Source organism: Mobula hypostoma, chromosome 8 (genome assembly GCF_963921235.1).
Source record: "Mobula hypostoma chromosome 8, sMobHyp1.1, whole genome shotgun sequence".
Classification (NCBI taxonomy): domain Eukaryota; kingdom Metazoa; phylum Chordata; class Chondrichthyes; order Myliobatiformes; family Myliobatidae; genus Mobula; species Mobula hypostoma.
In genome coordinates this window covers 21,534,774-21,561,609 of record NC_086104.1, presented here as the reverse complement: position 1 = coordinate 21,561,609, position 26,836 = coordinate 21,534,774, and the positions used below count along the sequence as shown (strand labels likewise).

At 39.9% G+C, this 26,836-nt stretch overlaps 1 protein-coding gene across 1 annotated transcript in view; it reads left to right on the top strand.

The window, feature by feature from the left end:
• slc30a6 (solute carrier family 30 member 6) overlaps window positions 1–24,973 on the top strand; it is a 174,048-nt gene extending 149,075 nt beyond the window's left edge. The window contains exon 15 of the mRNA XM_063055565.1: window positions 21,875–24,973. Coding sequence (XP_062911635.1) covers window positions 21,875–22,384 — 510 coding nt within the window. The 3' untranslated portion in view covers window positions 22,385–24,973. The remainder of the gene's footprint in view (window positions 1–21,874) is intronic.
• The last annotated feature ends 1,863 nt before the right edge of the window (window positions 24,974–26,836 follow it).

Here is a 26,836-nt window from a genome sequence, read left to right as displayed (position 1 = left end):
GGCACACAGACAGTCTGTGAGCCAAACTGTTATTGTGCTCGTCCCGTTGTCCAGTACCAAACCCCTTCCATCCATGTACTTCTCCAAACCCTGCATCCCGCACTTTGGGTAGCTTGTTCCACACTTGCACCATCCTCTGAGTGAAAAATTCCCCCTAAATATTTAATCTTTCACCCTTTGGACTCACTTTCAAAGATTCAGCAACTCATATACTCAGTTTTATTTATTCCCTTATTTATTTACTATTATCATTACTTGTTTCTATGTATTTGCACAATTTGTCAGTCTTTTTTTGAGTGTGGCTTTTCACTGTTTCTATTGTACTTTCTTTGTTCTACTATCAATGTCTGCAAGAAAATGAATTTCAGGGTAGTATTTGATGACATATACATTCTTGGATAATAAAATGAACTATGAACTTAACCTAGTTTAGTCTCAAACAAACTCAGTGGAAAAAAACCTGCTTGCATTTACCCTATCTATATCCTCAAATTTGTATACCTCTATAAAATCTCCCCTCATTCTCCTATGCTCCAAAGAATAAAGTCCTAACTTTTATACAACCTTTACTTAAATAACTCAGGTCGTCATGTACCAGCAACATCCTTGTAAATGTCTCTGCGTTCTTTCAAAGTTCAAAGTAAATTTCTCATCAAAATATGTATACAAAATACAACTTTGAAATTCATCTTCTTTCAGGTATCCACAAAACAAAGAAACACAATAGAATCACACACAAGAAAGACCAATAAACGTCAAATGTGCAAAAAAAGGACACATCATACAAATATCTTTAATTAAAGAATTAATACATAGATAGTAAGCTGCAGGATCCCCAAAAGTGAGTCCGCAGCTGCAGAGTCAGTTCAGCGCTGAATCGAATGAAGCTGGTGCATGGCACCAACTGCCCCCGGACCTGGTGGTGTGGGACTCAAGACTCCTGGACCTTCCGCCTGATGGTAGTAGCAAGAAGAGAGGGAGATGGATCAAGCACAGGCAGATAGCACTGAACAACGTTCGATTTTTGCTGTCAGGTCTCAGTGCTTTAATCTGAAAGATGGCCTGAGAGTGGAAAACGAAGCACTGTTCAGCTCAATTACTCTATACCGAGACAGATTAAAGTTCAAAGTAAATTTATTATCAAAATACATACATCTCACCATATAAAACCTTGAGCTTCATTTTCTTGTGGGCATTCACAGTAAATAAAAGAAACACAATAGAATCAATGAAACACCACACAACAGAACAAGCAAACAAACTGCAAATAAAAAAAAGAAAGAAAAAAATAGTAATAATAAATTGCAAAAAAATATAGAGAACATGAAATGAAAAGTCCTTGAAAGTGAGCCCATAGGTTGTGGGAACAGTTCAGTGATAGGACAAGTGAAGTTTTGCCCTCTGGTTCAAGAGCCTGATGATTGAGGGGTAATATCTGTTCCTGAACCTGGTGGTGTGAGTCCTGAGGCTGTTGTACTCCTTCCTGGTGTTAGCAGCGAGAAGAGAGCATGGCCTGGATGGTGGGTTCCTTGATGATGGATGCAGCTTTACAGTAAAAGCACACAAGTAGTTGTGCTCAATAGTGAGGAGGGATGTACCTGTGATGGACTGGGCCTTATCCACTACTTTTTGTGGGCTTTTCTGTAGAAGGGCATGGGTGTTTCCATGCAAGGCTGTTTTGCAACTAGTCAATATACTCTCCAGCACACATCTATAGAAGTTTGTCAAAGCTTTAGATGACATGCTGAGTCTTCATAAGTTTCTAAGAAAGTAGAGGTGCTGCTGTGATTTCTTCGTAATGGAATTTGCGTGCTGGACCCAGGCCAGATCCCCTGAAGTTATAACACAGGAATTTGGAGTTAGTGACTCTCTCCACCTCTGATTTCCCCACTGAGGACTGGCTTATGGACCACTGGTTTCCTCCTCCTGCAATCAATAGTCATATCTTTGGTCTTGTTGACATTGAATGAGAGGTGGTGGTTGTGGTACCACTCAGCCAGGTTTTCAGTCTTCCTTCAATATGCTTATTCATCACCAGCTTTGATTTGGCTTGCGACAGTGTTATCATCTGCAAACTTAAATATGACATTAGACCTGTGCTTAGACTCACTCATAAGTATCTCAAGTAAAGGTCTTGTTGCTCTTGCCGTATTAGTTTTCATGGTGTAATTATATATTGCACTTTACAAAAAATGTTCTGTTTGCAATTTTAATTGTTCATGGTGAAATGCAATAATTATTTTACTTTTTACTTTTCAGAAAGGCATATGCATTTTTTAAAGATCATTGATAACAAACATAATTAATTAAGAAGATTAGCATGACAAAAAGCTCAAACCTCTTAGAAAGTTAACACTAGCACAGCTTGAAAGGAGGTAAACAAATAATTGTACCTCTGGAGAATTTTAGCGATTTACTTGGATCTGTCTGGTCATGTTCTGTCATTTGGATACAGTCACAGACCCTGAAAATACTCCGTGCAGCGCCAGTTAATACTGTCCCAGATGGTCTACCATCTCTGTGCTTCAGATGGGGAAGTAGATGTGTTGTCCTCAGGTGTGTTTAGCCCATCAGCATGAGGCACTCAAGAGATGTCCTGCACAAACATATCTTTTGTTTCCAGCCTTTAAGCAATATAGCATTCTAACAAAACGAAAGTCTTAGGGGGACAAAGATCCCTGGGTGACTGTGAGGTAAGCGCTTTGTTTCATTTTGTTGAATTCCTAGCACAAATAAAAATTGTTTTCTCAGCAATATTACTAAGTTAAAGCAGCAAAGAGTTTTGATACAGTATTTATTACCTTCGACCTTTTATTGTTCAAAATATAGCCAGGTGGCTTCTTACATGCGTGAGTGATGGTGACTTTTCTAAAATTGCAATTATCGTTTGTCAATCACAGGTAGTCTGGAACAACCCAATTCACACTAATGGATAATTTTGTATGTAGTACAGATGCATGCCAGATGCAGATCATTTAATTGTGTATGTTGGAGAGAGACTGGGAGCAATCTTTGCATAAAATGAAACACGGCAGTAGGTTAAGAAGGAGGCTCATCATCATCTCAAGGACAGTTAGGGATGGATAATGAAAGATGACCTTGCCATCAATAGTCACGACCCATGATAGAAAAACACAAATGAAAAGTAATCTGCTGGGATTCATAAATTTCTTGTGCTACAGTATTACATTATCATGAGCTGGTATCTCCTGTAGGGATTGAGCTGTAACAGCTTAATGTGTAGCTGACAAATGTGAAATTCCTCAAGCACAACATGCATCATTGTGTACTATGGAAATACTGGGCTGATATTTATCACGCTTATCACTAAAGGCAGTATACCTGTTAAGCAAGTGGCTGCTCAAAATTTAATAAAGCTAATTTGTGAATCAGCCACTGGTAGGGAAAAGTCTCTGTGAAACAATGCTTACAGCCTATTAAACATATACCACTCATTCACATGAACTCCTTTGGTGTAATCTGAAATGGGAATCCCCATATTTGTCCCTCCCCAGTATTTTTTAAATTTTGTTTTAGTTTATTTAGAGATACGGTGCAGAATAGGCCTTTCTGGCCCTTTGAGTTGCACCACCCAGCAACCTCCGACAATTCCAATTTAACCCTAACCTAATCACGGGACAATTTTTACAATGACCAGTTAACCTACCCAGTATGTCTTTGAACATGTGGGTGAAAACTGAAGGACCTGGCGAAAACCCACACATACCTTTGGGGGTGGGGGGGGGGTAGTGGCGTACAGACTCCTTATAGAGGACTCCGGGATTCAACTTCAAACTCCTTTGCCCCAAGCTGTAATAGCATCGCGCTAACCACTATGCTGCCATGGCTACACACAGCACCATGATCTAATCTTGGCTAAGGTTACGATGTATCTCAATGATTTGGGCTATGGGATTAATGGATTTGTGGCTAAATTTGCCAATGATACAAAGATAGGTGGAGGAGCGGGTAGTGTTGAGGAAACAGCCTGCAGAGAGACTTAGATAGTTTAGGGGAATGGGCAAAGAAGTGACAAATGAAATACAGTGTTGGAAAGTGTATGGTCATGCACTTTGGTGGAAAAAATAAATGGGCTGACTATTATTTAGATGGGGAGAGAATTAAAAATGCCGAGATGCAAAGGGATTTGGGAGTCCTTGTGCAGGATACCCTAAAGGTTAACCTCCAGGTTGAGTCAGTGGTGAAGAAGGTGAATGCGATGTTGGCATTCATTTCTAGAGGTATTGAATGTAAGAGCAGGGATGTAATGTTGAGGCTCTATAAGGCATTTGTGAGACCACACTTGGAGTATTGTGTGCAGTTTTGGCCTCCTTATTTTAGAAAGGATATACTGACATTGGAAAGGGTTCAGAGAAGATTCACGAGAACGATTCCAGGAATGAAAGGGTTACTGTATGAGCAACGTCTTGCAGCTCTTGGGCTGTATTCCCTGGAGTTCAGGAGAATGAGGGAGGATCTCATAGAAACATTCCAAATGTTAAAAGGCCTGTACAGATTAGATATGCCAAAGTTATTTCCCATGATAGGGGAGTCTAGGACAGAAGGGCAGGACTTCAGGATTGAACAGAGATGCAGAGAAATTACTTTAGTCAGAGAGTGGTAAATCTGTGGAATTTATTGCCACGAGTGACTGTGGAGGCCAAGTCTTTGGGTGCATTTAAGGCAGAGCTAGATAGGTTCTTGATTAGCCAGGGCATCAAAAGGTATGGGGAGAAGGCAGGGGAATGGGGATGACTTGAAGAATTGGATCAGCCCATGATTGAATGACGGAGCAGACTTGATGGGCCGAATGGCCGCCTTCTGCTCCTATATCTTATGGTCTAAGATTAACCAACTTTAAAGATTAAGGATCAAGCAGTGATGCTTTTATATCAGGTGTGCATGAGCAGAGAGAGAAATAATGTTTGAGTCCAATGTTTTCACACTTTCACAAATTTCACGAAGATCACTTCTATAACTTGTAATGCCAGAATCAATCATGATAACTTGTCTGAGATTAGACATGCTTAAATTCCATGCGTTTTCAGTACACTCTTTAATTATGTCCATTATTGCTATTTGTAGGTAAATGGTTTTTTCTCTCTAAAAATGTCTAGGCCCCTGCTGTACTCTCCTAAAGACTTTGATCTTTGCTCTTTTTTTAAAGTAGAAGAATAACAGCACACATCTGGTGATGAAGCACACAACTTAGATATTTTCCATTTGCTTTCAAAAGATTTTTTTTCATCATCCCTTTAAATGTGTAAGATCCTCTGTGAAAGTGGTGAGAATAACAGGTTGGAATAAACTTCACTCTAAATAAGAAAAGCCCACGGAGAACTAGTAATTTTAAGGCCAAATAGCTCACTACAAAGGCAGCTGCGTTCTAAGGAGAGGACATCTGAGAAGCAGCACCTTGTCTTCAAACCATTGTTACTTGGTCGTGTGAAATGCTTTGTGCTGACAGTGAAAGGTGTGAGATCACTGCAGCGAATTTAATTCCATGTGCATAAATGTGGTTTCCATGAAAATGTAAATATTTTTGCTAATATTTCATTTGTTTATCTCCTCCTGCCTACATCCCACCTCACTGATTTTTTAAATCAATCTACTGTTTTGAGTTCTCTTAACCTCCTTTCACATATTGCCTTTTCCTCATATCAATTATTGATTAAAACCCCTAAATCTTGTGGTTTGCGTAAAGGATAATGACACTGGGAATGATTGCAAGGCAGTAATCTGAGCTGATATCATAAATCATGAGAACGTAACTGGATCATGTATCTAAACTCTTTAGATGAAATTACAGCACAAAATCATTCCACAATATTCACCAGTCTATTAATAACTATGTAATCATTTTATTCCATTTTAAGTAGCTTTGGGTAATTATCAGTGCATAGAAACTTGGTTTGCATTTGTTCCAATTCATAGTTTGATTTAAGGGGAAATTGAATTGAACTAGTCCAATAATCTCTTTGACTGCTCTACCAGCAGGTAGGAGGTAGCGTAGCATTAGGACAAGGATTGTTAGGATGGGAAACAGTTTCTTCCCCAGACCATGAGACTACTGAATTCCCTGCCACCACCAAGTTGGGTTATGTGATAAGCCTCATCATACATGAAGTGCCAGTAGCGTTATGCTATTCACTTTTTACTTGTGCCATAAATGCACAAGTTATTATTTATTTTTTTTTGTGACAACATTACTTTATATGTCTTGTGAGAGTTACATGTACTGTGTTGTGTATCTCGGACCGGAGGAGCACTGCATTGTTTGACAGTATACAGTGCCTATAAAAAGTATTCACCCTCCTTCGAAGTTTTCATGTTTCATTGTTTTACAACATTGAATCACAGTGGATTTAATTTGGATTTTTTGACACTGGTCAACTGAAAAGACTCATTTGTGTCAAAATGAAAACAAATTTTGACAATTTGATCTAAATTTATTACAATTATTAAACACAAAATGATTGATTGCATAATTACCTCCTTCAAGTCAGTATTTCGTAGATGCACCTTTGGCACCAATTACAGCCTTGAGTCTGGGTGGATAGGTCTCTATCAGTTTTGCACATCTGGACACTGCAATATTTCCCCGTTCCTCTTTACAAAACTGCTGAAGCTCTGTCAGATTGCATTGGGAATCGTGAGTGAACAGCCCTTTTCAAATCCAGCCACAAATTCTCAATTGGATTGAGGTCTGGACTCTGACTGACCACTCCAGGAAATTAACTTGGTTGTTTTTAAGCCATTCCTGTGCAGCTTTGGGTCATTGTCTTGCTGGAAAACTGATTTTCTCCCAAGTTGCAGTTCTTTTGCAGATTACGTCAGGTTTTCCTCCAGATTTCCTTGTATTTTGCTGCATTCATTTTACCCTCTACCTTCGCAAGCCATCCAGGGCCTGCTGCAGTGAAGCATCCCCACAGTATGATGCAGCCATCACCATGCTTCATGGTAGGGATGGTGTGTTTTTTGAAGTTGTGTGGTGTTCAGCTTATGCCAAACATAGCATTTAGTCTGATGGGTTAAAAAGCTCAATTTTGGTTTCATTAGACCACAGAACCTTCTTCCAGCTGACTTCAGAGTCTCCCACATGCCTTCAGGCAAACTCCAGCCTGAAGGCTAGAGTTTTTTTCCCAATGGTGGCTTTCTCTGTGCCGCTCTCCCATAAAGCTGCAACTGGTGAATCACCCGGGCAACAATTGTATGCGTCGTCTCTCCTATCTCAGCGACTGAAGCGTGTGATTCCTTCAGAGTTGTCAAAGGTCCCTTACCAGTCCCCTTCTTGCATGGTCCCTCAGTTTTTGAGGACAGGCTGATCTAGGTAGATTTATAGCTGTGCCATATTCTTTCCCTTTCTTGATGATTGACTTAATTGTACTCAAGGGATATTCAGTGACTTGGAAATTTTCTTGTATCCATCTCCTGACCTGTGCTTTTCAATAACCTTTTTTGCGGATTTACATGGAGAGTTCTTTTGTCTTCATCGTGTAGTTTTTGCCAGGATACAGACTCACCAGCAGTTGGACCTTCCAGATACAGGTGTGTTTTTACTACAATCAATTTGAATCAACTTCACCCCACATAGGTGTTCTCCATTTAACTAATTATGTGACTTCTAAAGTGAATTGGCTGCACCAGTGATGATTTGGTGTATCATATTAAAGGGGGTGAATACTTATGGAATCAATTATTTTGTGTTTTATATTTGTAATTAATTTAGATCACTTTGTAGAGATCTGTTTTCGCTTTGACACGAAAGAATCTTTCCGTTGATCAGTGTCAAAAAAGCCAAATTAAATCCACTATGTTGTAAAACAATAAAACATGTAAACTCCCAGGGGAGGAGGGTGAATACTTTTTATAGGCACTATATGTGGCAAGTTGGCAAGTTGGTTCACAGGGACTTTTGCCTGCTTTAGTGATCTTTCTGACTGCCCAATTGAAAATAACTTCTAGTACATGAAGCATACTTTATGACAGAGGGTCCCCCCCCCCCTTGACCTCCCCAAGTTTTGATGGTTTGTGTCAAGTACACATTTAAACCACAATATTTCCAAACTGGATCTTCAACTTCCTAACTGGAAGACCACAATCTGTACAGTTCAGGAATAACATCTGCACTTCACTGATAGTCAACACTGGCATACCTCAGAGATGGGTGCTTAGCCCTCTGCTCTTCTCTCTCTCTACACTCATGATTATGTGGCTAGGCTCAGCTCAAATGCCATCAATAAATTTGCTGACAATACAATCATTGTTGGTAGTATCTCAGTTGGAGATGAGAGGGTATACAGGAGCCAGATATACCAGCTAGATGAGTAGCTGGTATATCTGGCTCCTGCATTCAATGTCAATAAGACTAAATAACTGATTGTAGACTTCAGAACAGATAAGACGAGGAACACACACAAGTTCTCATAGAGGGATCAGAAATGGAGAGAGTGAGCAATTTTATGTTCCTGGGTGTCAGTATCTCAGAAGACCTAACTTTTTTTTCAACGATTCAGGAACAGCTCCTTCCCCTCTGCCATCTGATTTCTGAATGGATATTGAGCCCATGAACTATAACTACTTTTATTTTTCTTTCCATTTTTTGCACTAATTTAATTTAAGTGTTTAATATATATGTGCATGTTTGCGTGTGTGTGTGTGTGTGTATATATATATGTGTATGAATGTGTGTGTGTATGTTTTTTTTCCTTGCCCCTTATGGGTGGTGGGATTGTGTATTTTTCCCTCAATCTCAGGTCCTCTACAATAGGCCTGGGAGCATGAGGGTTTGGTGCAGTATCCTTGCTGTTCCTAGCAGTGCACTCTTCTGGACCAAGATCTCAGATGTCGTTCCAAGGAGCCACATCCTTTCTATCTGCTCTTTCAAGCCCTGGTATTTCTCCAGCTTCTCATATTCTTTCTTCCTGATATTACTGTCATTTGGGATTGCTACATCTATTACTATTGCTTTCTTCTGTTCCTTTTCCAGTATTACTTTGTCTGGTTGGTTAGCAAGTACCTGCTTATCAGTCTGTATTTGGAAGTCTCACAGCTCTTCTCCACTACCTTCTTGGGTGTTTCCAATTTAGACTTGGGAGTGTCCAATCCATACTCAGCACAGATGTTCCTGTGTACACAGTTCCTGCAACCTGGTTGTGCCTTTCAGTGTATACTGTCCCTGCGTACATCTTGCACTCTGCTACTATGTGCTGGATGGTTTCTGCAGATTTCTTGCATAGTCTGTATCTTGGGTCTTGTCTTGTGTGATAGACTCTTGCTTCTATTGCTCTTGTGCTCAGCGCCTTGTGCAGCCATGAGCAGCGCCTCTGTGCTGTCCCTCATTTCCAGCCATTGGTTGGACTTCCTTAAGTCAGCACCTCCGATATCTGACGATGGTACATCCCGTGAGTGTCTTGTATTTCTTCCGGGACTGTAACCTTCACACTTCCAAGTCCCCATCCTCCTTTATTCCAGCAGGCATGCGGTTGCTTGATGTTTGATTTTGGATGGAATCCTCTGGGTCTTGATGTCAGCAGTTTCCAGTTTTGTTCCTTAGCCAGCATTGTGGCTGGGTATCTGAGATGACTGGTAAGGCAAATGTGTTGATGGCCCTGATTTTGTTCTTCCCATTCAGCTGGCTTTATTGGACCTGTCTCACTCTTCAGAGGTACTTGAATGTTGCAGCCTTCCTTGTATCCTTATTTTGGCTTTCTTGTCCTGCAGGATCCCCAGGTATTTGTATCTGTCCTGTACATCTGGTATGTGGCCTTTAGGTAATTTGACTCTGTCAGACTTGATGAGTTTGCCTCTATTCACTGCCATCGGCTGCCGTTTTCCAATCCAAGTGACATCCTGATGTCTCTGCTATATACCCTTGCCAGATGCATTAGTGAGTCAATGTCTCTCCCATTTCCTGCATACAGCTTGATGTCATTCATGTACAGGTGGTGGCTGATGGTCACTCCTGTACCCACATCCACTCTTTGAGATAATCTGGCTGGTGGCGGGGGCTTCAAGCCTATGCAGAACAACAATGGAGATAGAGCATCACCCTGGTATATTCCACATCTGATGGTCATTTGTGCTCATGGCTTTGAGTTGCCATCTAGCATTGTCCTCCGGTGGCCTATTGAGTTCTTGATGAAAGCCCTTGGTGTCTTGTTAGGACCTTTGGAGGCCAACACTGGGAACTGTCCAGGCTCCGTGACGCTGTGGTCTGGAGTTCAGGCTCCAGTGGTGGCAGCCCAGTAGGGATCTTAGGCTGGACGTGCTTAGGCTACATCAGCCCACAAAAACCTCTGGATGACAGTGTCCAGAACAAAATGGATCATGCTGGCTTGGACGTCACCCAGATTAACAAGGTCAGCACCAATGGCTGGGGAACCAGGACCATCTGGTGAGAAATTGGCTACCAACACAAAACCATAAATGGATGAGACTGGACAATGTGGAAAAAAAAATATACACACACACACACTTACTGTAATTCACAGGTTTTTCCCCTTTATTATCATATATTTCATTGTACTGCTGCTGCAAAGTTAACAAAGTTCACGACATTTGCTGGTGATAATAAGCTTGATTCTGATTCTGAAATATCACATGAGGATACGTATAATCAGTAAACTGAACTCTGTTGAAAAAACTTTTGTAATTTAATCTCTGGATTAATGTCCAAATTACTGAACCATTTATTTAGTTTTCAACTATTAGTTGAAACCATTTTCTTGGTCATGGGAAATGAGCTTTTTAACCATTGCACTAATCTGAAAGGCTGAATCAATGATCTATGTAAACTTAGAACTGTAATATTCCTTATGAAAGTATATTGATATAATGCTATATAAAATCAGTGTGGTTGAGCTCCTTCAATCTTTAATTTGTGGGAGTAGCAAGTTCTTTCAGGGCAGGAGTATTACTGAGATCTTAAAACATTAAATCAACCCAATAAAGAGACTTACTGAACCTTTCAAAAATGTACCTATAGCTTGAGTTTTTAAGTGTCTGGGTTAAACTACTCTTGAAAAAAATAGCAACGCACATCAAAGTTGCTGGTGAATGCAGCAGGCCAGGCAGCATCTGTAGGAAGAGGTGCAGTCGACGTTTCAGGCCGAGACCCTTCGTCAGGACTAACTGAAGGAAGAGTGAGTAAGGGATTTGAAAGTTGGAGGGGAAGGGGGAGATCCAAATGATAGAAGACAGGAGGGGGAGGGATAGAGCCAAGAGCTGGACAGGTGACAGGTGGACATGACCTCTCGTATCCCCTTTTGCCTATCACCTGTTCAGCTCTTGGCTCTATCCCTCCCCCTCCTGTCTTCTCCTATCATTTTGGATCTCCCCCTCCCCCTCCAACTTTCAAATCCCTTACTCACTCTTCCTTCAGTTAGTCCTGACGAAGGGTCTCGGCCTGAAACGTCGACTGCACCTCTTCCTAGAGATGCTGCCTGGCCTGCTGCATTCACCAGCAACTTTGATGTGTGTTGCTTGAATTTCCAGCATCTGCAGAATTCCTGTTGTTTGTGCTTGAAAAAAATAGCTTCAGATTTTTCATTTTTACCTATATCTCATGAATTATCAAGGAGTTGGTGTTGTGTGAAAGTGGTTCCTTCCAGAAGAGTGCTTAATAATTACAAAATAATCCTTTTCTTTTTGCTGCTTATGAAAACTTTCCGTGCGTAAAATGACTCTTATAACTCAGTATAATTTCTTCTAAGAGTTTTTAATGAGACATGAGGAAATTCACTAGTTAAAACTCTTTCTCTTTCAATATTTTTATTAGTTTCTACATAGAAGAATACAGAGTATGAGAAAGTATATATGAAAGGTCAAAAAAACTACCAATTACATTATACCTATTCATAATATAATCTCATTACCCTGTATTCATGTAGGTTAGTCAAAGTTATATTGAAATATACTAATTTATTACAAAAGAAGAGTCTAACCCCTACCAAGACCAAAGCTGTTTATAACGGAGAAAAAAAGGTTAAATACCTTCTTGTATAATAAAAATTAATAATAGCCAACATCTAAATTTAAACAACGAATTGAGGGTTTTGAAAGTTTTGAAAATAATTCAGAAAGGGTCCCCACAATGTTTGAAAGTCTTGACAAGATTCAGAAATTGAACAATGAATCTTCTTTAAATCTAAGCATGACGTAACGTCGTATAACCATTGAGCATGAACAGGAGGAGAAACATCTTTCCCTTTAAACAAAAGCACTCTCCTAGCTATAAGAGAGCTAAAGCCCAAAATATGTAAATCAGATGTCTTCAGCTTGATATCTTGTGCTGCAACAATACCAAATAAGGCCGTTAGAGGATTGGGCTTAAAATTGGCTTTGAAAAGTAAAGAAAAAGTTCGAAAAACTTCCTTCCAATATTTTTCAAGACATGAACAAGTACAAAACATATGAATTAATGAAGCTTCTCCATTATTACATCTGTCACAGTCGGGAGATATATCCGAATAAAAATGAGATAGCTTATCTTTAGTCATATGGACTCTATGTACCACCTTAAATTGTATGAGGGAATGGCGAGCACATAGTGATGAAGAATTAACCAGTTTAAAAATTTCATTCCCGATTTTCTCAGATATTGATGTCTGTAAATCTTGTTCCTAGAGATTCTTAATTTTGTCTAAAGGAACATTCCTCGTCTCCAGTAACATATCATAAATATTAGATTTTGAACCATTATGAAAAGGTGTCAAATTAAAAATGACGTCTAGTAAGTTCTTATCTCAGCTTATAGGAAATGTGCATAATTGAGATCTTACAAAGTCTCCGATTTGTAGATATCTAAAAAAGTCAGTTTTGGGTAAGCTATATTTAGCTGACAATTGCTGAAATGAAAAAGGATTTCCTCCAACAAACAGATCCCCAAAACATTTAATACCCAACTTTTCCCATTCTTTAAAAACTAAACCAGTCATGGAGGGGTTAAAAAAAATTAGAATAAATGGGACTAGAAAGGGAAAATCTCAATAAACCAATATGTTTTCTAAATTGTATCCCGATCCTCTGTGTACATACATCTATTGATGCTTCTGGACACATCTTCAGTGATGTTCCTGGAATCATCGGGTGTTTCAGGTCTTTCAACATCATACAACCTCCTCCAGGTGACCCAGCCGGGGCTGATCAGACCCCAGCTTGTGTCCAGATGACTAGCTACTTATGACTCCATGACTCCCCTCTTTTGAGCCACAGCCATCTTGAGGCCCTCTCTGCCACATCGGTGGTACTGCGGATGGCTCTCCTCTTCCACTCTCCCTCGATGCCCAAAATGCTGAAGGCTCTAACTAAAGAATGGGCTATGAATCTCCTACAATCAACCTCCACTGGGAGACACCTCGCTCTCCATCCAGCCTGCTGACAGTTGCTGACCAGTCCTGCGTACTTGGAGAGCTTCCTTTCAAAGGCCTCTTCCAAGCTATCTTCCCATGGGACTGTCAGCTCCAGCAGCACCACTTGCTTAGTAGACTCAGACACTAGGACAATGTCTGGTCGCAGGGTGGTGGCTGCGATATGGTTGGGGAACTTCAGCTGCCGTTCGAGGTCCACCAACAGCTGCCAGTCCCTTGCAGAGGTCAGAATGCCTGCAGATGTTCTTTTGGCGGGTATTGGCTGCTCCCCAGCTCTGACAAAGGCAATGGTCTGCTTGGAGGGTCGGGACCACTTCGCCCACTCAACTCCTGCGCTGACGGCTTCAGCGATGGTCTTCAGGACCTGATCATGCCTCCATCTGTACCGTCCCTCACCAAGTGCCCTTGCGCAGCCGCTGATGATGTGCTCCAGGGTTCCTCGCTTGGAGCACAGTGGACACGCAGATGACTCTGCCTTGCCCCATGTGTGTAGGTTTGATGGGCTTGTAAGCACATCGTAGACTGTCTGGATGAGAGATTGGATGCGGTGTGGTTCGGCTTTCCAAAGATCAGCCCAGGTCACTTTCCTCTCAACCGCATTCTCCCATCTTGTCCAAGCTCCCTGTTGCTTCATTCCCACCGCCTTGCAGGCTTTCATCTCCTCCACTACTGCTCTCACCTCCTCCTGAACTAGACGACACCTTTCCTTCCCTCTGGTGTCCATTTGGGGAGTTGGAAAGGATCCTAGCCCAGCTCGGCCTCATGTGACCACTCCCACCAGCCTCCTGTGACGCAGCCTCGCCTCTGCCTCCTTAACAGCTTCCTCTGCCCTCCACTTCCTGCCAGTCCTCACTTGGATCCCTGCTCTAGCCACCTTCGGGTCACTTGAGTCCCTATACAGTAGCACTTCTCTGGCTCTTGTTACCTTGAATCTTCCTCCAAGGATTTGAAGGGCAGTTGCAGTTTGTTGTGGTGTCCATAGAGTGCGATGCTGCTCAGGCTCTTTGGCAGCCCCAGCCATCTCCTGAGGTGGTTGCTAACCCTCTTCTCTAAGGTTTCGACTGTCGAGATCTGAACTGCATAGACGAGGAGGGGCCACAGGATTCTGGGAAGAATACCATGTTGATATACCCAGGCTTTAAACTTCCCAGGTAGGCCAGACTTGTCCACAGATTTCAGCCAGCCATCCAACTCGGTGCAGGTTGCCTGAATGGATGTTGTGTCCCTTAAAGAGCTGTCAAAAACTTTGCCTAAGCTCTTGACTGGCTTTTCTGTGATGGTTGGGATGGCTGTGCCTGCGATGCTGAACCGGAACTTGTTCTCCACCAGAGTATGTTGAACTATTAAATTATCAGTTAGTTTACTTACAAATAAAGGAAGTGAGGATCCAAGAAGAGAAATAATAGAAAATTTATTAACAGAGTTATCTTCTAAAGAAACCCATACTGGACAGTCTACACGATTAATATAATATAGCCAAAACATAAGATATCGTATATTAACTGCCCAGTAATAAAACCTAAAATTAGGTAAGGCTAAACCTCCAGACTTTTTAGGTTTTTGAAGATGAACTTTATTTAAACAAGGACGTTTATTTTTCCATATATAGGAGGATAAAATAGATTCAAGAGAGTCAAAAAAGGATTTAGGAATAAAAATGTGTAAAGCCTGAAAAAGAGACATAAATTTAGGTCGAATATTCATTTTAGTAGAATTAATTTGTCCAATCAACGATATTGAAAGAGGTGACCAATTTAATAATATCTTTTTTACATGGTTCAATAAAGTAAGAAAGTTTTCTTTAAACGGGTGTTTGTAATTCTTAGTGATTGTTACACCCAAATAAGTAAATTGATTCCTTACAATTTTAAAAGGGAGATTAGTATTAATTGATACCAAATTATTTAAAGGAAATAATTCAGTCTTACTTAGGTTCAATTTATATCCTGAAAACTGGCTAAAACGGGAGAGTAAAGAAAGTACCCAAGGTAACAAGGTCTCAACATTAGAGATAAAAAGCAATATATCATCAGCGTAAAGCAAGATTTTGTGGGTGATACCTCTCCTTAAAATACCACAGATATCATTAGATTCTCGAAAAGCAATGGCAAGGGGTTCTAAAGCTAGATCAAAAGGCAAAGGACTCAACGGACAGCCTTGTATAGTTCCGCGGCGAAGTTTAATTGGTTTGGAATTTTGAAAATTAGTAAGAACCCGAGCAGAAGGAGATAAGTAAAGTAATTTAATCCATTGAATAAAATCTGGTCCAAAATTAAATTTTTCGAAGGTTTTAAATAAATAATTCCATTCAAGCCGATCGAAGACCTCCTCAGCATCTAAGGATATCACACATTCCAATATCTCCTAAGAAGGAGAGTAAGTAACATTTAATACAGAGTTGGTGTTGTGTGAAAATGGTTCCTTCCAGAAGAGTGCTCAATAATTACAGAATAATTTTCTTTTTGCTGTTTATGAAAACTTCCCGTGCGTAAAATGACTCTTGTAACTCAGTATAATTTCTTCTAAGGGTTTTAAATGAGACATATGAGGAAATTCAGTAGTTAAAACTTTTTAAGTCCCCTTTTGAAATCCCACTTAAAAACTGCATAAAGGAAGTCAGGGGGGTTATTATTTATTTTATTTGGCCAACGTTGGAAACAACCAATATTGTATCCACTTTTTTTCTTTTTGAAGTTAAAGTAATTGAAATTAAAATGAGATGAAACAGGCAACTAATCTGATATCACCCTTTCTAACTGTTGCCCCCAAAGAAACAAGACCAAATGCAGTATTCATGTTGAATAGGGCTAAGAGTTTGTGGGTTAATTAAATGCAAAGAGATCACTACAGACCATCGTGGTTTTCTAATTATCTAATGCTCTAATTATTTGAGCTGTCCCAAGTAGGACTCTCCCTCTAAGTGAGTAGGGGGGCACAGATCTCTAGAGTTATTTGTATCCACCTAGGAAGAGGGAAATGTCAACCTGTGCAGCAGCTTTGAGTGTCCTATGAACCTGAACTCCAAGATCTCACTGATCCTCCATATTCTGTCTTGACGTACTGAAATGAACCACTTCACACTTAGGTTGAATTCCATCTGCCACTTCTCAGCCCAGTTCTGCACTTATCGATGTCCCGCTGTAGCCTCTGACAACACTCCAGACTATCCAAACACCCCCAACTTTTGTATCATCTGCAAACTTACTAACCTATTTCCACATCCAGGTCATCAGAATAGATCCCTGCAGAACATCACTGTTACCATCCTCCATGCAGAAAATGAACCATCCACAACCACCCTTCACTTTCTGTGGTCAAGCCAGTTCTGGATCCACAAAGCGAGGTCTCCTTGGATCCCATGCCTCATTACTTTCTGAATGAGCCTTGCATGGGGAACCTTATCACATGTCTTACTGAAATCCACTGCTCTACCTTCATCAATGTGTTTTGTTACATCCTCAAAGAATTCAGTCAGGTCTGTAAGGCATGACCTGCCCTTGACAAAGCCATGTGGACTATCCCTAATCAGATTATATCTCTCCAAATGCTCATAAATCCTGCTTCTCGGGATCTTCTTTATAACTACATCGATATGTTGGGAACAGATTAGATCCTCAGAGATCTTGACACCCAGGAACTTGAAACTGCTCACTCTCTCCACTTCTGATCCCTCTATGAGGATTGGTATATGTTCTTTCGTCTTACCGATGTTGAGTGCCAGGTTGTTGCTGCGGCACCACTTCACTAGTTGGCATATCTCACTCTTGTACGCCCTCTCGTCACCACCTGAGACTCTACCAACAATGGTTGTATCGTAAGCAAATTTATGGATGATATTCGATCAATGCCTAGCCACACAGTCATGTGTATTTAGAGAGTAGAGCAGTGGGTTAAGCACACACCCCTGAGGTGTGCCAGTATTGAATGTCAGCGAGGAGGATATGTTATCACCAATCCGCACAGGTTGTGGTCTTCTGGTTAGGAAGTTAAGGATCCAATTGCAGAGGGAGATACAGAGGCCCAGGTTCTGCAACTTCTCAATCAGGATTGTGGGAGTGATGGTATTAAATGCTGAGCTATAATCGATGAACAGCATCCTGACATAGGTGTTTGTGTTGTCCAGGTCGTCTAAAACCTTGTGAAGAGCCATTGAGATTGTGTCTGCCGTTGACCTATTGTGGCAATAGGCAAATTGCAATGGGACCAGGTCCTTGCTGAGGCAGGAGTTCAGTCTAGTCTAGTTCAGCCTAATCCACTTCTACCACCACTCCAGGCACCCACTACTCTCTGTGTAAAAACAAAATTTTGCCCCTCACATCTCCTTTCAACTTCCCCCCTCTCACCTTAAATGCATACCCTCTGATAGAAAACATTTCTGCCTTGGGAAAAAGATACTGTCTGTCTCCTTGCTCCATGCCTCTCATAAATCTTATAAACCTCTAACAGATCTTCCTTCAGCCCCCACTGCTCTAGAGAAAAATAAACAAGTTTGTCTAACCTCTCATTATAGTATATGCCCTCTAATCCAGGCAGCATTCTGGTAAACCTCATCTGCACCCTCTCCAAACCCTCTCCTTCCTATAATAAGGCGACCAGAATTGTATGCAGTACTCCAGATACTGCGTAACTAGAGTTTTATAAAGCCGCAACATAACTTCCTGACTTTTGAACTCAGTACTTCAACTAGTAAGGCAAGCATGCTACATGCCTTTATAACCACCCTAACAGCCTGTGTAGCCACTTTCAGGGACCTATAATCGGACCACACAATCCCTCTGCTCATCAACACTGTTAAAGGCAAGACCCTTAAGTTCAGTGTACTGTCTCTGCAATTGAGCTACCAACGTTCAACACTTCACATTTAGCCAGGTTAAAATCCATCTACCATTTCTCACCCCATACTGAACTGATCTATATCCCACTGTATTTGCCAGTCTTTTACACTAATAGAACAATTAGTATAGAAGACTGGCTAAGTCTTCTCATGTAGAAACTTTAAAGTTTATTTTAATGTCACTGCATAGAGGAGCAGAAACATAAACCTATGCTTTTTAGTTTCTTCACTTGACAGAATGGAGCATTGGATTTTAGAACTAATATTTATCTCTTCATCCTTGTTGCCTTTAAATCTTCAAATATCCCATCCAGCGTACACTTCTTATTTGTATGGTCACCGCATTAGTGATTACTTTCGTCATTTGTTTTACTCTTGATGTCCTGAACTGTTAGACTCAGTTTTGACCCATCAGTTTTAAAAATAAAGGCAAACCAATCAAAAAGTGACATACTAATTCTAACAATGGCCAACAGGCACACTTCGATGATCATACAATTTCTTTTGGCCATGTCACATCTAATTCATTTTTATATGATAGTTGAAAAGCCTGAAACTTGATTGCAGAATGCATCTCTGTAGAATTTTTATTCAATCAAGTAATGTGTGAGTGCTCCAGATTATAGTATTTAATGTGCTTCACTAAGATCTGGATTTAAGGATTACAATAGTATAAACAATGGTCATTCCTAATGACTTCTATGCTGAACAGCTGGAGCTTTCTTCTATGGCCTGTCATGGATCAGCTCGATGGTTCAGGATTGTTGAGCAGAATGATTTTATCTGTAGACTAAAACTTGAAATGAGTCCAATTTTGAAAGGTGTCGTCAGTTTCAATTAACGTCCAAGTCACTGACCACAATAGTGATTAACACTTAAATATCACTCTACAGAGCTTTCATATATATGGGTACTCCTCCTGGTTCAAAGCAATTTGTCAAGATAGAAATTCTGGAAATAATATTAATGTACCTGTCCAAATGCATTTTAGACATTGCTAAGAACTAAAGTAGTGCAGCATTGTCAAGGTGTCAATCCTTTTGATTAGATATTTTACGAAGTGCCTAGTTCAATTCTCCAGCAGGTAAAAAAAATCTTGTGGCCAAATATATAGAATACCATTTCTCACTACTGCATATATCTACATTCACCATCACATTTTTTTAAAGGAAGCCAGTTGTCTAGACATCATCATTAAAGTAACTTGAGATGTTGTGAGACCATGAAAGATGCTATTTAAATGTGCCTATTTTTTGTAAATGGAAGGTAATTCTGTCAGTGAAATAGACTATATATGAAGATAAATATATGGAAGAATGGTACAATGGAACATAGCTCAAGCTAAAAGTTTAAGCTGCTAAAATTGTGCAGTTTGAGGATTTTTGCTTGAGAGTCAGGTTCTCTCTTCAGTTTACCCTTTCCCCTCTTGTAATTTTGCCACTATTTTGTCCACTAAGTCACATTTCTCATGCAGATTTAATTTTCAAGGATTCTTAATTTCCCATATGCAGAGGGAAACAGGTACCTATTTTCCTTGTAGAATCTCGGGCCTCGTCCATCCTTCTTCAATATACTGGCAATTTTGTACCATTTCGTGATTTGCACAAGTATCAACAACTAAATTTTCGTTACTATCTTTTAATCAAGGGGACCAGCATAGTAAACTTCCTTTGAAGTGTTCCAACTGAAACCTTTCACTTTCCTAGGAAACTGGAGCAGGAATAGACACAGTAGGCTCCTTGAGTTTAACCAACATTCAGTAAGATTGTGCCCCATTCGATCTTAAACTAACATTTCCTTTTCCCACTTTCCCCACTATAGCTTAAGTGCGTATTATTTTCCACCTTGAATATATTCAATGAGTCCATTGCCAGTTGTTCTGTGGTAAAGAATTACAAGGTTTCACCATCTTTTGAATTTTCTCTGCACTGCCTTCAGTGCAGTTATATCTTTCCTTCATTTTGGGAGTCAAAATTGTTAGCAATACTCCAGTATGGTCTCACAAGCACCCTGTAAATTTGCATCCAAACTTAACCTGCTCCTTGTAATATAAACCAACTTTCCATTAGTCTACCAAGTGATGACTTGTACCTGCCAGCCAGCTGTTTCATTCATCTCTTCTCACCAATCTGAATCCCCTGCGAGCTCTTTGTGTCCTCAGCCCCCAGCTTGCTAACCCACCTGTCTTTACATCAGCAGCACCTTGGGCTGTAAGATACAACAGACTGTAAATCGTGACGTCCCAGCACTGATCACTGTTACGCTCCACAAGTTAATGATTGCCAGTCTAAAAATGACATATTTATCCCAGCTCCCTTTGACTAACTTCTCTCCTATCTATAGTAGTATTTGTCCTCATCCCTCTGTGCTCAAGTTCTGTGCAGTCACCTATTACGTTGCACCTGATAGAATTCTTTCTGGAAGTCCAAATATTCTACATGTACAGATTCCCCTTTATTCATCCCATTCATTACATCTTCATAGAATTTCAGATAAGTAGATTGATAGTATATCCTTTTCATAAATCCATGTTGACTCTGCTTGATTATATTAGGGTATGCTATTAGCTACTTAATAATGAATTCCACCATGTCCCAATGACAGATGATTGGCTAACTGGCCTATAGGTTCCTGCTCTTTGTCTCCCTCATTTCTTGAAGGGGACATTAAATTTGTAGTTTTACAATCCACTGTCACCTTTCCAGATTCCAGGGAGATTTTGCATCGGTATCTGTAAGAAGTTCGTAGATTTTCCCCAAGACTGTGTGGGTTTCGTCAGGGTGCTCCAGTTTCTTCGCACCTTCGAAGGACGTATAGGTTAGGGTTAGTAAGTTGTGGGCATGCTAAATGATACTTGCGCCCTGCCCCAGCACTTCATGGACTGTGTTGTTCAATGCATTTCACTCTGTATTTCAATGTACAAATGAAAAATATACTGCATTATGGTCGCATAGCAGTTAGCAACGCTTTTACAGCTCAGGGTGTCAGAGTTCGGAGTTCAATTCCAATGTCACTTGTAAGGAGTCTGTACGTCCTCCCTGTGGAATGTATGGGTTTTCTCCAGATCTTCTGGTTTCCTCCCATAGTCCAAAGATATACCAGTTAGTAGGTTAATTGGTCATTGTAATTTGTCCAATCATTAAGCTAGGATTAAATCGGGGAGTGCTGGACGATGTGGTTTGAAGGGCCAGAAAGGCTTATTCCTCTCTGTATCTCTAAATAAATAAATTAAATAAAGATTATTTAAAAAATAGAATTCCATCTTTCCTTTCAATCTAATACCATCTCTAAATTCCTATGCTAGTCACAGATCATGCATTCTTTTTTACTCACTGCTATATACTTAAGTCTTAGCAAAGATGTCCCTTAAAAATCTACCATAGTTGGCCAGCACCTCACCCTTTTATCTATTCTCCCAGTACACTTCAACCAACTCTGTTTTTGTACCATTGCGAGTTTAGACGATGAACTTTTGACCCAAGTTTCTCACCTTCGAACTGGATTTTAAATTCTATCATTTGCTGAAAACTTTGGTTTACAATACATGGATTTTATTTTTCAGTATTTGCTTTCATTATTGATTTGTAATATGGGTTACATTGCATACAATTAAGTTCTATGTTATTATGTCATATCGTGGTAAAAGATTTTTTTGCTTTTCTCTCTTCAGGTTGGCTCTATACATGTACGGATTAGGAGAGATGCAAACGAACAGTTGGTGTTGGCGCACGTGACCAATCGCCTATCCGCACTTGTTAAAACCTTAACAGTCCAGATTTTTAAGGATGATTGGGTTAGGCCATCGTTAGTTACAGCATCAATCCCAAGCAACATATTGAACCCACTGGACAGTACTAATATTGCACCAGTTTCAGCTGTAAAGCCCCTGGAAGACATAAACCCTATCACCTCGACACCAGCAAAACCGACCAGCCCCCCCCCTGAATTCTCCTTCAACACACCGGGCAAGAACATCAACCCAGTTATCCTTCCAACAGCTCCATCAACTCGACCTTATGGGTTAGGTCTCAACTATGGAGTTGCTGCATATGGAAGTGCATTTAACCACGGCATGGGAAGGCCAGGAACTGGAATGACTCAGGGATTCAGATCTACATTGATTAACATTCCAAACAAATACCCAACAGGTACTCAAGGACATGTCAACCAGTTCAGATAATTGGCATAGCGTAGTCCTACATTATGTGAAGGCATATTTCAACAGATTTCTACATGCTGATTCCTCTTAAAAAGGGCAACTGAATAAAATATTTTAACTGTGGAGAATGTATTTTGGGCCCGTTAAATCAAATTTGTTTTATTTCATGTGCCTGCTCCTTAAATCGTATATCCTTCTCAAAGTGCTTTTCAAAATCAAACTAAACATTTGGCTAAGTTTATGGTTTTTGGCTGGGCAGCCAGAGGACCTGCTTATAAGCTTTATATCTGACCATCAGGCTGAGTAAGCGGTCAGAGCACTGACAACTCTTTTACTGTTGCCCATCTGGTGGTCTGGCTGAGATCGGAAATCATACCAATGTGGGGAGCAATAGTGTACAGAAGGGCATTCAATGAAAAGTTTTGGGATAATTTCATGTTTTGGGTGACCTCAGCAAGTGATCCCAAAGCCTCTGGTTATAAACACTACAGTTGTTCAGTTCAGATTGTTAGTTTGCCTGCTTGCAAGTGAATTTCACAGAGAATATTTGTAACTAGTGCTACAAAATTGACATGATGTCACCAATGAAAGCTTTAGCATGGCTATGGCTATTAAATCTCAATTCATTTTTGGAAAATCATTTTTATCCTGTGAACCTGTTTATTAAGCAAAGGATATGATTAGTGATATCAGTGTTAAGAAACTTCAAAACTGTTATTTTGGAGACACTGCAGTCTTCCACTCGCTTAAGCAGACAGACTTTTTGTGGGAAGCCTAGTCTGTTTAGCTGTTTCTGAAACCAGGGTATCCATGCATTATGTTTGGTAATCCTTCAGGTATTCAGCTATGATTTGTCATGTCTGATTATGATATGTGGATGAATTCATTGTAGAGCGGGTTGTCACTGTAAATATCACCTTCGATAAAAGTCTAACTTATGTGTTATGAGAAATGAACTGTACAGTTGATACTTTTGTTCAGAGATTTTCAAGAAAAGGTGGAGATACTTTATTTAAAATACTAAAATGTGTCTATAAATATGTTCTGTATTTTGTACTATGGATATAGGTTTGATATATTTGGCATCAATATACATAAACCAGATTTTTGGAAAAAACTGGATCAACTATGACAGAAGCAAATTCAACCTGTTGTGAATATGTTAAATATAATCTGTTTTGTTTTACATAACAGTTATATTGACCAATAAAGTGGGAACCAAAATAGCAAACTGCTGTGGTATTAGTAAATTAGTGTAGTTATGAACTTGGCACTCCATTAAAATGATCTGTCTAACAATGTATCTTTTTCAAGTGTACTTGGAATAAATATACTAAGGTGCTACATTTAAGTTCAGGACTACCACTTGTGACAACATCCCAACCTCTACCCTGTTAAGAACATAAGAAATAGGAGCAGGAATAGGCCATCTGGCCTGTCGAGCCTGCTCCACCATTCAATAAGATCATGGCTGATCTGGCCATGGACTCATCTCCACCAACCTGTCTTTTCCCCATAACCCTTAATTCCCCTACTATACAAAAATCTATCCAACTTTGATTTAAATATATTTACTGATGTAGCCTCCACTGCTTCATTGGACAGAGAATTCCACAAATTCACCACTCTGAGAAAAGCAGTTCCTCCTCATCTCTGACCTAAATCTACTCCCCCGAATCTTGAGGCTATGTCCCCAAGATCTAGTCTCATGTACTAGTGTAAACAATTTTCCTGCCTCTATCTTAATTTCATAATTTTATATGTTTCTATAAGATCTCCTCTCATTCTTCTGACTTCCAGTTGAGTACACTCCTAAGCGACTCAATCTCTCATCATAGTCTAACACCCTCATCTCTGGAACCAACTGCCTCCAAAGCCAGTATATCCTTCCTCAAGTCAGGGGACCAGAACTACACGCAGTACTCCAGGTGCAGCCTCACCAGTACCCTGTACAGTTGCAGCATAACCTCCCTGCTCTTAAATTCGATCCCTCTAGCAATGAAGGACAACATATCCATTTGCCTTCTTGATAGCCTGCTGCACCTGCAAACCAACCTTCTGTGATTCAGTCCCCTTAATGTCTTATATGTTTGAATAAGGTCACCCTTTATTCTTCGAAACGCTCAGGAATATAGGCCAAAGCTATTTAGTCTGTCTTGGTTGGACAATCCTGTCATCATAGGAGTTGTCTCTAATCTTGCCTTCAGTATTGCCATGGTTTTTGTAGCTGGAGGGACCAAACTCTGTGCAATATTCCAAGTGAGGCTTCACCACCACCCCGTTCAACTGTTAACAAAACCACATTTTTAAACTTCAATAGCTTTGGAACAAATGACAAATTATTGTTTGCTTTAACTACATTTTGGACCTTATAGCTTTTTGTAATTCTTGCACAAGATCACCAAGATCCCTCCTTCACAGGATGTCTCCATTGAAATAATCTGCATTTTAGATTTCTCTAATCAAAGTTCAAAGTAAATGTATTATCAAATTGCATATATATCATCATATTTTCTTTTGGGCATTCATGGTAAATACAAAGAATCAATTAAAAAAAACAACACAAAGGCAGACAGCCAATGTGCAAAAGATAAACTGTAAATACAAAAAGGAAAAACAATAATAAATAAATAAATAAATAATATCAAGAACATGAGTTGTAAAGTCTTTGAAAGTGAGCCCATAGGTATTATTTATTCACCAGCCTTATTCTCCATTGGCCCCATATTCACTTTAGGAGCCCTGTTCCTATTCATACATCCATTTTACTGATTATGTTTTTATATTATATGTAAGTTTTCTCTGAAAATTCATTTCCTCCATTCCTGTGAGCTTTTTAGTCTTCTGCTATGATGTTCACCTAGTGAGAGTATCCAGAATTAAGTGTAGTTTCAGAATAAGAGATACTTATTTAAGGCAGATGAGAACGGATTTCTTTTCAGAAGGTCCTTACTCTGATACTCTCTACTTTGGAGAATTGTAGAGGCAAAGTCATTGAAGATACGTAAAATTGTTTCGACAGGCCCATGAACTACAAGATAGTTGAGGGATATGAGGAGAGTATGGGACAGTGGGTTGAATACTGGAGCAAGTTTTTGGATTAAATTACACCTACTCCAACTACTTATTTACATACAACATAGAAAATAATCAGGCCATTTGGCCCACGTTGTTGCACCAATCTTGATGCTAATTTACTGTAAACTAAATATCCTCCTTTGTATGATTCATATCCTTCAATTCCCTTCCTATTCATGTGTCTCTCTTAGTTACCCTCATTTTGAAGTTTTCTGCACTTTATCATTCACTTTTCCAACACCAAGCTCCTGTTACTTTAAGATGGATTCTACTCAAAAGAGGTTATAGACTGATGAATTTGCCACTCATTGTTTTCAGTCCTCCCAACTTACTATCATCAAGGCTCTGACGAACATTATCAATGGCCTTCACCTGATCCTGTGCGATTGTGATGCAGGTCTTCAAGTAGTATCTGCCTGCAAAAATAATCACTTATGCGTGTGACTTGAGTTGATGCTCTTTTCTTCTGGAAGGATCTTGTAGACATTTTGCACTACTTGTCAGCTCCTCCAAAGCAATCATTGGAATAATTTCCCACCATATGCAGAATGATGTGGCAAAGAGTGTCTTTTACCCCTTGTTCATCTCTACATTTGGTTAATAAATGTGTGTCTGCCTACTCTTCAACCATGTGCTTACCCAGACCCGCTACCACAGCAGATTCCTTCTTCTCCAGCCCTTGACCTTTCCCACCCACCTAGCCTCACCTATCACCTTCTGGTTAGCTTCCTTCCACACACGCCCTCACCCCATCTTATTATTTTGGCATCTTCCCCCTTCCTTCTCAGTCCTGAAGAAGGGTCTTGACCTGAAACATCGACTATCTATTCATTTCCATAGATTCTGCCAGACCTGCTGTATTCCTTCAGCATTTTGTGTACCTTGCTTTGGACTTCCAGCATCTGCAGACTTTGTTGCGTTTATGTCTAATATATTCTAACTAATGTTGGGAGAAAAATGAATTTAATTAAGAACCTGAACATGTCAACAGCTCTTTCAGTGATTTTTCTATACATTTGTTTAACTAGTTCATACTTTAATCATAAAATCCACGAGTAAAATATAGTGAAACAAAGAGAGCCACAAAATATGATTTTTTGCCCTTAGCTATGTACAACAATAACTAATCAGACATGTTTACTGGATCATGTAAACACAAAGAATCCAGGTCAATGCACTCTCATACTCAATGATTTTGTTTAACTCTTCACCCCAGCTACAGAAATGGTTTCAGCTGAAGAAGTGGTTGTCCACTGATGGTAAAGGGTTAAAAGGTTCACTGCACTCTGATAATAACTGGTATTGTTTAATAGCAAAGCTGATGTGCGCACAGGCCAAGACAACAGCTGCAAGTTTCAGTGTTCCTCGTGGTTATGTGCCAGAAACCCCCACTGT